Below are 9,844 nucleotides of genomic sequence, written 5' to 3'. Positions count from 1 at the left end.
AAAAGACGGCGGGGATACATCACTAACTGCAAGCATTGACACCTCTGTTTAAGCAACAACTTTCAACGCCATATAGAATGGTTGGGCTCCAAGGACACTGGTTCATTTATTTATTCAATAATATTTCTTGAGTAATATGTGTCAAGCATGGCTCAAGGTACTAAAATGTCCTAAATGTCCAACAACGAATGAGGCAGGCATGAAGCTTACATTGTAGTTGGGGGGCAGAAACAAATGATACTTTCAATGTTTATTTGGTATATTTCAATGTAACTTGGTGATAAGTTCTATAGAGAAAATGAAAGCAAGCTAAGGGGATGGAGCGGAGAAGGCAATGGCAACCCACTCCAGTACTCTCGCCTGGAAAATCCCATGGATGGAGGGCCTAGTAGGCTGCAGTCCATGGGGTCACTGAGAATCGGACACGACTTCACTTTCACTTTCACTTTTCACTTTCATGCAGTGGAGAAGGAAATGGCAACCCACTCCAGTGTTGTTGCCTAGAGAATCCCAGGGACCGGCGAGCCTGGTGAGCTGCCCTCTATGGGGTTGCACAGTCGGACACGACTGAAGCGACTTAGTAGCAGCAGCAGCAGCAAGGGGATGGAGAAATGGGATCGGCACTGTTTTAGATAAGGGAAAGGCTTCTTTGATCAGGTGACATTTGAACAGAAATCTGAAGGAGTGAAGGGGTGAATCATGAAGGAAGGAGGGTTCAGGAAAAAGGAGCCAGCACGTGAAAAGGCCTGATGTCAGGATCGCTCTCAGAACCAGAAAAAGGCTAGTGCGGCTGGAGAGACGTGAGCAAAGATGAGAGTACTGAAAGACAAGATCCAGGATGTAAGAGAGGAGGGATGGCGGCAGATAATTAAGAGCTTTTAAGGCCGCTATAAGGACTTTTGCTTTTACCCAGATAATACGGGAGACATGAGAGAGTATTGAGTAAACAGGTATGTCAGTTGGTTTGGGTTTTTGTTTTGTTTTTTTTTTTTGGCTTCACTGCACAGTGTGTGAAGTTCACACTGACCAGGGATTGAACCCATACCCCCTGCAGTTGAAGCGTGGAGTCTTAACCCCTGGAAAGTGAAAGTGAAGTTGCTCAGTCATGTCCGACTCTTTGCGACCTCATGGACTGTAGCCTATCTTAACCCCTGGACCACCAGGGAATTCCTGGCTTGGTTTGGGTTTTATTGGGATCTCTCTCGACAGTCCTATGAAGAATAGAGGGTGGGGAGGGAGGTGGGAGCAGAAAAACAGTGAGGAAGCTACTATGAGAGTTCAGGCAGAAGTTGAAGGCAGCAGGGGCAGATTATAGGCTGTGGAAGGGGAGGAGTGAGCCAGTCTGGTTATGTTTGGAAGTTCAGAGGTGGCAGGTTTTAAGGTACATTGTCAGAGGAAAGAGATGGGTCAAGGATGACTCCAAGACATCCAGATGGAGTCATGCTGGCAGTTGGACATAAGAGCCTAGAGAGGCCCAGGCTGGGGAAATAATTAGGGTATCCCCCTTTGAATACTAAGAGACTGATGCTCTCAGGAAGATGGGAAGGAGGATAGAAAAGAGAAGCAGACTGAGGGCTGAGCCTGAGGACACATGACTCTTAAAAGGAAGCTGATATGTGATCCTGCAACCCCACTCCTGGGCATATATTCAGAGAAAACTATAATTCAAGAAGATATATATACTCCAGTGCTCCTTGCAGCACTATTTACAATAGCTAAGACAGGGAAGCAATCTAAGTGTCCATCAACAGAGGAAGGAATAAAGATGCAGTGCATACATACAATGGAATACTACTCAGCTATGAAAAAGAATGAAATAATGCCATTTGCATCAGCATGGGTGCACCTAAGGATTGTCATACTAAGTGAAGTAAGTCAGAAAGACAAATACTGTATCACTTATACGTAGAATCTAAACCATGATACAAATGAACTTATCTGTGAAACAAATAGACTCCCAGACATAGAGAATAGATTTGTGGTTGCCAAGGAGGAGGGGGTGGGAAAGGGATGGATGGGGAGTTTGGGATTAGCCGATGCGAACTGTTACATGGAGAATGGATAAACAACGAGGTTCTCTGTATAGTGCAGGGACCTGCATTCAAATCCTGTGATAAACCATAATGGAAAAGAATACGAGGGACTTCCTTGGTGGTTCAGTGGTTAGGACTTTGCACTTTCACTGCCAAGGCCACAGGTTCAATTCCTAGTCTGGGCACTTTTATCCCACAAGCCTCATGGTGCAGCCAAGAAAATGAAAAACATTGTATATATATGTTTAGCTGAATCACCTTACTCTACAGTAGAAATTAATACATTGTAAGTCAACTGTGCTTCTATAAAATTTTAAGAAAGAAACTGAGAAGGGGCAGCCAGAAAAGCCAGAGGAAATCCAAGCTGGGGTGGTTGTTCCAGAAGCCAAGTGGAGAAAGTGTTTTGGGCACAGGAGTGATGGATGATATCAGATGCAGCTAATAGGGCACGGCAGATGAAGATTAAGAATTGACTATTGGGTCCAGCGCCACAAAGCTCTTTGGTGGCCCTCTGATGGTGGTTGGCGGTGGTCCTTGTCATTGGAGAGAAACAGGGGTGAGTCTGCTGGGAGAGAGTTGAGCAAATTAGGAGATATTGAAGGCAGCGAGTGTGGAAATTCTTTCAAAAAGTCTTGCTGAAAAGGGAAGGAAATGAATAGGCAAGAGAGAGAAAGTTTATAGGTTAGTTTTAAATTTTATTTATTTTTGGCTGAAATATGTGGAATGCAGGATCCTAGTTCCCTGACCAGGGATCAAACCTGTGTCCCCTACAAGGGAACCAGGGATTTTGCAGTGGATTCTCAACCACTGGACCACCAGAAAAGTCCCAGGGTTTTTCGTTTTTAAGACATACCATGGTATGTAGGCCAAAGGGAAAGATCCAGTAGAGATAAGGGTACTGGTGATACAGGAGAAGGAGGATAGCTGCAGGGATGCCCTTGAGGACGTTAAAGAGGGTGGGATCTGCCTACTGCTATGGGAGGGAACTCAGCACAGCAGGCCAGACATTGTGAACATACTCTATTGTTTGTGTGTATTTTTTCATAGAAATACAGAGGGGGTTCTCATAAATTACTTCCCTTTTATTTCTACCATATATGATAGTTAGGACATTCTATTGATTTTAGGGAGAATTTATGTGTATAAATAAGTTGCCTTATCTAGGAATTTCATTCCAGGATGGGAACTGGGAAGGACAATACAAAATGTTCTTCATAATAAAGGAGGTACTGGTCTGATAGGATTAAACACCATTGTTGTAGTGCCCATTATAAGGCCCATGAGGTTAAATAACTGCAGGAAAAAAAATGCAGCATTACCTGAGCGCTGGTGAGTCTCCTCTTTCTCCTCCATTTCTCCATTGACCTAATAAGTGGCAGTTTGATCAGCAAACAGTTCTAAGTTCCCCATTTTAGCTCTGGAATTAAACTATTCCAGATTAGGGGGTAGTGGATTCCAGGAAGGCTTCCTGGAGGAACAGTTAAAGAGCTTATCATTCCATCATCAAAAAAGTCTACAAACAAAAAAATGCTAGAGAGGGTGTGGAGAAAGGGGAACCCTTCTGCACTGTTGATGGGATGTAAATTGGTACAATCTCTATGGAAAACAGTGGGAGGTTCCTTAAAAAACTGAATATAGAACAACCACATGATCTAGCAACTCCACTCTTAGGCATATAGCTGGAGAAAACAATAATTTGGAAAGGTACACGCAACATTGTTTACAATAGCCAAAACATGGAAGCAACCTAAATGTGCATCAGCAGAGGAGTGGATAAAGAAAATGTGTTATGTTCCAAAAACGATGTGGTGTATATCAGTATACACAGTGGAATAGTATGCAGCCATAAAGAAGAATGAGAAGTGCCATTTGCGATGACACAGATGGACCGTCCCTGAGATTATTATACTGAGTAAAGTCAGTCAGACAAAGAAAGACAAATATTATATGATATTGCTATATGTGGAATATAAAAAAAAAGTTACAAAACAGAAAAAGTCACAAATGTTGAAAACTTATGGTTACCAGGGAGGAAAGAGGGAGAGTGACAAGTTGGGAGATCAGGATTGACATGTGTATACTATTGTATCAACTCACTCCAGTCCTCTTGCCTGGAAAATCCCATGGACGGAGGAGCCTGGTGGGCTGCAGTCCATGGGGTTGCTAAGAGTCGGACACGACTGAGCGACTTCCCTTTCACTTTTCACTTTCACGCATTGGAGAAGGAAATGGCAACCCACTCCAGTGTTTTTGCCTGGAGAATCCCAGGGACGGGGGAGCCTGGTGAGCTGCCCTCTATGGGGTTGCACAGAGTCGGACACGACTGAAGCGACTTAGCAGCAGCAGCAGCAGCAACTACTGTATATAAATTAGATAACTAATAATAACCTACTATATAGCACAGTGAACTCCACCTAATACTCTGTAATGACCTACTTGGAAAAATAATCTAAAAAAGAGTGCAAATATGTATAGTTGATTGATTCACTTTGCTGTACACCTGAAACTAACACAATATTATAAATCAACTATACTCCAATAAAAATAAAAAAAAAAGAGCTCATCGCTACCTATGGTGTATTGGGTGTTGTCCACCATGCTGGGAGATATGTGAAGTTATTTTATCCTCATAACAATTCTGAATCAGAGGGTTGAAGTTACTTAGCTAGAGCCACACAGTCAGGCAGCACTTGAACCCCAGTCTGCGTGACTGCAAAGCCTGGGAGGTCCCAACAGATGAGGGGAAGGAAGGAGGGGGAGGAGCCATATGTGACAGTTGTCTCAGAATGGGCATAAACAGGATGTGGTGGTGGATGAAACTTTTCCCCTACCCCACACCCCGCCCCCTTGAGCTGTGGTCCCCACCCCTAGAAGACAGCGGAACCAAGGAAAGAAGAGGCCCCTGGACAGTAAAGTCATGGTCGGGGGCCAGGGTCGTATGGGAAGGGCTAGGGGCTGGAGTGGGACTAGGGCTGGGAGGACGCCGGGGTGAAGGTCAGACTGTGGATGGGAGGTCAAGGCTGGGGAAAGAGAGATGCTGGTTCCGGGTTTAGCCCCAGGCGAGCAGATCCCTGAACCTCGGGCGTAGCCCAAGGGCACCTGCCAAGAGGGCTCCAGTCCAGCCCAGAGGAAAGGGTACATTTCCCCAGTGTTCACAAAGGCAATCTATGGGCTATGGGCCCCTCCTCGTTATTAGTAGATGGGGAAACTGAGGTTTGGGGAAAGGGGCAGGGCTGAGGCCAGGGGACTCAGCTCTTAACTGGGCTCCTCTGGCAGTCTGACTCCCTGGTGGTGTGTGAGGTGGACCCAGAGCTAAAGGAAAAGCTGAGGAAATTCCGCTTCCGAAAAGAGACAGACAATGCAGCCATAATAAGTGAGTGTCATCTTCCCTCCTGGAATGAATGGGGGTGGGGAGGAAGCATAGGGACAGATGGCAGGGGCGTCTGACCCACGTATGCCCTCCCTCCTCAGTGAAGGTGGACAAAGACCGGCAGATGGTGGTGCTGGAGGAAGAATTTCAGGTGAGGGGCTGGGGGATGGGACTGGGAGGCCCAAAAGACTGACTGATGCTGAGAGCCTGGTGTTGGGAGCCGCAAAAACCCGGAAGTCAAGTTCCAGCTTAGCTGTGACCCTGGGCGAGAGACTCTGCCTGTATAGGTCTCTTGTTTCCTCATCTGTGAAATGGTGATAACAGTCCTTACCTCCGAGTTGTCTGTGAATTCAGTGATTTAATCCTTGTAGTTTGTTTAGAAAAAAGCAAGTGTCTTAACTCCTCTTCAGTTTGCTCACCTATAACATGGGGATAATAACAGGACCTACCCCTCTGGGTTTGGGGAGAGATCAATGGGCTAATAATCCGTGTGTTTGTTGGATGAGTGCCTTGGCACAGAGTACATGTTCTCTTAATGGCAGTTTTTTTCTTTTTCTCTCCTCCCCCCACCCCTCACAGAATATTTCTCCAGAGGAACTGAAAATGGAGCTGCCTGAGAGACAGCCCAGGTATCCTGGGGCAAGAAGGGGAAGGTCAGGCCACGGAGGGTTACAGACTGAGGGGCTACTTGGGGTCCAGTCTTATTCGTGGACTTTGAAACTTTGTCTTTGAGTTCCTATCACAGGACTTTTGGTTTATATACCAAACTTTTATTGCACAATTTTACGCTAATAGTCATACGTGATGTTAGTACATACTTTGTCAGGTTTTGGTCTCAACATTGCATTTGCTTCATTAAAAAAAAAGGTTAAAATTTCCTTATTTTTCAATGCTTGGGAAGACCTTGAGTAGGAAAGGATTTATTTGACCTTTAATGACTGGGGAGAATCCTGTGTGAAGCCAGAGGAGGCTGGTGCTTTTTGTGTGTGGAGGAGTTTTTTGACACTTCTATGAAAACTGGTCTCTAGATTTTTTCATCTCGACTGTGGTGAGTTTTGGGTGTCCTAGGACTTTAAGCCTCAATCTCAGGCTCTAGATCTCAGTCAGCACCCTGGGCATCTGACAAGTGCAATCACACAGGGCCCCAGACCCAGAAGGGAGCCTTGAAGGCAGGGCTTGATGCCTGCTATCTTGAAATTCTTTATAGTTTTATCTCTGAATCTGTTTTGTGTGAAGTCTGACAGGACAGTGGAGCCTGTGCTGGAGGCTTGGAGCCTCCTTCAGCTCACATGTCCTGCCCTAGATGGGTTCTCAGCTCCCCACTCCCACATTGCCCAATGATGGCTGATGCCCTCTGCCCCAGGCAGGGGGCCTAATTGCAGACTCAGGGAGTGTCAGGGGCACGGGGGCGGTGCTCATTCCTGAAAGATAAATTCCAGGGTGTGCCCATGAGCATTTTCATTCCCCCCATGAGTGTCTCCATGCCCAAGACAGCACATGACTTGAAACGGGAAATTTTAAAAGACCAAGATCAGTCTGGAAAGAGACTGCAGAAGAAAGGAAAAAAAGGCTCTCTCTTGTGTTTATTACAAGGGGCCCTGCATGTTCATTTTGCACTGGGTTTGGGAAATTATATAGCTGGCCCTGGTCTCAGCCCCTCATTCTAAACTGCTGGACAGTAAAACATAGTGGTTGAGCACTTCTACTCTACCAGCCAACTTCCTGGGTTCAAATCTACCCATAGAACCTTGGGCAAATGGCTTCACTCTCTGGGCTTCGATTTTCCCGTATGTAGTATGGGGATAATAATAGTACCTACATCATAGCGTTGTTGTGAATAATCAAATAAGCGCTTACTACTTTTTTTTTTTTTTTTGGCCACATCACTCAGTATGTGGGATCTAAGCTCCCTAACTGGGGATCGAAGCCCTGCCTCTGAAGTCTTAACTGTTGCACCTCCAGGGAAGTTCCAAAACCATTTTTTCGTAAAACGTTTTTTCTTTATTGAGTTCTATTTGACGTATAATATATTAATTTCAGGTGTAAAGCATAATGATTTGATATTTGTATATACTGTATGACAGAATGTTCACCATGATAATCTGGCTAACATCTGTCACCATATACACAGTTTCTAAAACATTTTTTTTTCTTACGATGAGGACTTTTAATATCTACTTCTTTAGCAACTTTCAAATATACAATACAGCGTTAATAACTATACTTACCATGCTGTATATCACATCCCTAGGACTTATTTAAAATAAATAACTGGAAATAAAATAATTGGAAGCTTTTACCTTTTGACTTCCTTCACCCATTTCACCCACTCCCACCTTGGCAACCACTTATTTGTTCTCTCTCTTTATGAACTTGATGGTTTTTCTGTATTTTAATGTTTTCAATTCCACATATAAGTGAGATTATAAGACGTTTGTCTCTGTCTGATTTATTTCACTTAGCGTAATGCCCTCCAAGAGCCATCCATGTTGCAATGGCAAGATTTCATTCTTTTTTTAATGGCTGGATAGTACTTCATTGTGTGCATGCGTGTGTGTGTGTGTGTGTGTGTACCACATCTTTATCCATTCATTCGTCAATGGACACTTAGGTTTTCTCCATTTCTTGGCTATTATAAATAATGCTGCAATAAATATGGGGGTGCATATATCTTTTTGAATTATTGTTTTCATTTTCTTTGATAAATACCCAGTAGTGGAATTGCTGGAGCAGATGGTAATTCTATTTAGCATTTACTATTATTATTTTTTTAATTAAAAACTTATTTATGGCTGCGCTGGTTCTTCGTTGCTATGCACAGCCTTTCACTAGCTGCGGTGAGTGAGGGCTGCTCTCTAGGTGCAGTACGTGGGCTTCTCATTATGGTAGCTTCTCTTGTTGCAGAGCACAGACTCCGGTCGTGAGCACCTCTGTAGGCTGCAACATGGGCTCAATAGCCATTGCACGAAGGCTTGGCTGCTCTGTGGCACGCGGCCCTGGTCTTTCCCGATCAGTGAGCGAACCCATGACCCAATCAGCATTGGCAGGCTGATTTCCAACCACTGGACCACCAAGGAATTCCCCTATTATTATTAATTTCCCCCATTATTATTTTTTAAATCATTTATTGTATTTGAAGCCAGTACCCTTGGTCTCAGTGGTTAACCCTATTTCTCAGACTCAGGCAAGATTTCTAGGCTGTGGTCTCAGGTAATGAGCATTAGGCCTGAGCTCCAGGTCAAGGCCTGAGTTTGAATTCCCTTTCATTATTGTAGGTTCGTGGTTTACAGCTACAAGTACGTGCACGCTGATGGCCGAGTGTCCTACCCCTTGTGTTTCATCTTCTCCAGCCCTGTAGGTGAGACACAGCTCTACTTCTCCTGAGAAGGGGGTCTTAGATTCTGTGTGGGGATGTGTACGCGTGTGTGTTTGAATGTAAGTGTGTGTATGTGCACGTGACTGGTGATTTTGTGTGTGTGACTGTGTGCGTGTGTATAGATGCCTGTGTGAGAGTGTGGTGTGTGTGATGAGTGAATGCTGAGAGGGCAATGGGGTGGAGGTGAGGGCCCCAAACCCCCATTTTCCTTAGTTTTGAGGTGTGTAAGCACAGTCAGCTCTTCCTTTTACTGGCAACCCCTGTCTGGCCCCTAAACCATCTCCAGGGGCCCTAGCATAACTTCCAGCCCCCAAACAACTCTGAAGACTCTGACTGTAGCCTCCAGGGACCTCCTTAGAACAATTCCTGGGATTCTTAGAAAACTCCGGGGCCTGTAGGACACTGTTATTGTTCAGTCGCCAAGTCGTGTCTGACTCTGCGACCCATGGACTTGAGCCCACCAGGCTCCTCTGTCCATGGGATTTCCCAGGCAAGAATACTGGAGGGGGAGATACCATTTCCTTTTCCAGGGTAGGACATTACCAGGGCCTTAGAGAACACCTTGGCATCCCCCAGTTATGCTTTCCTCTTCTATTTTCCACACAGGCTGCAAGCCTGAACAACAGATGATGTACGCGGGGAGCAAAAACAGGCTGGTGCAGACAGCAGAGCTCACAAAGGTCTGGGGCCGGGGCCGACGCTCCTGAGTGTGAGGGAGGAGAGTCTGGGATCTGAGGGCTGATGGAGGGTGGGGGACTCCACCCTGGAAGTCCCCCACGGCGGGTCACGACTCCTGGTCTGAGGGAGGATGGAGCTGGGTTTCTGGGTCTGAAGGAGGGAAGGGCTGGAGCCCTCACTGTTTCAGTTCCTGAGTGGATTCTAAAACTGAACCCTCTCTCTGTGCAGGTGTTTGAAATCCGCACCACTGATGACCTCACCGAGGCCTGGCTCAAAGAGAAGCTGTCTTTCTTTCGTTGACCTCTGGGCCGGGAACCTGAACTCAAGCCCCCGAGGGCCTGAACATCCCAGACCTAAAAGATATTAAAATGCAACAACTCAGAGACC

The 9,844-nt window shown here is 45.5% G+C and overlaps 1 protein-coding gene across 1 annotated transcript; it reads left to right on the top strand.

The window, feature by feature from the left end:
- The first annotated feature begins 4,906 nt into the window (after nt 1–4,906).
- On the top strand, nt 4,907–9,835 carry GMFG (glia maturation factor gamma). Its single transcript, XM_052656287.1, has 7 exons — nt 4,907–4,953; nt 5,310–5,406; nt 5,505–5,554; nt 5,983–6,032; nt 8,679–8,761; nt 9,386–9,459; nt 9,686–9,835. Exons 1-7 carry the CDS (start codon nt 4,951–4,953, stop codon nt 9,755–9,757), a joined length of 429 nt encoding a protein of 142 aa, XP_052512247.1. The 5' UTR covers nt 4,907–4,950; the 3' UTR covers nt 9,758–9,835.
- The last annotated feature ends 9 nt before the right edge of the window (nt 9,836–9,844 follow it).

Source organism: Budorcas taxicolor, chromosome 18 (genome assembly GCF_023091745.1).
Source record: "Budorcas taxicolor isolate Tak-1 chromosome 18, Takin1.1, whole genome shotgun sequence".
Taxonomy (NCBI): Eukaryota; Metazoa; Chordata; class Mammalia; order Artiodactyla; family Bovidae; genus Budorcas; species Budorcas taxicolor.
This window is presented reverse-complemented; position numbering and strand designations above follow the sequence as displayed.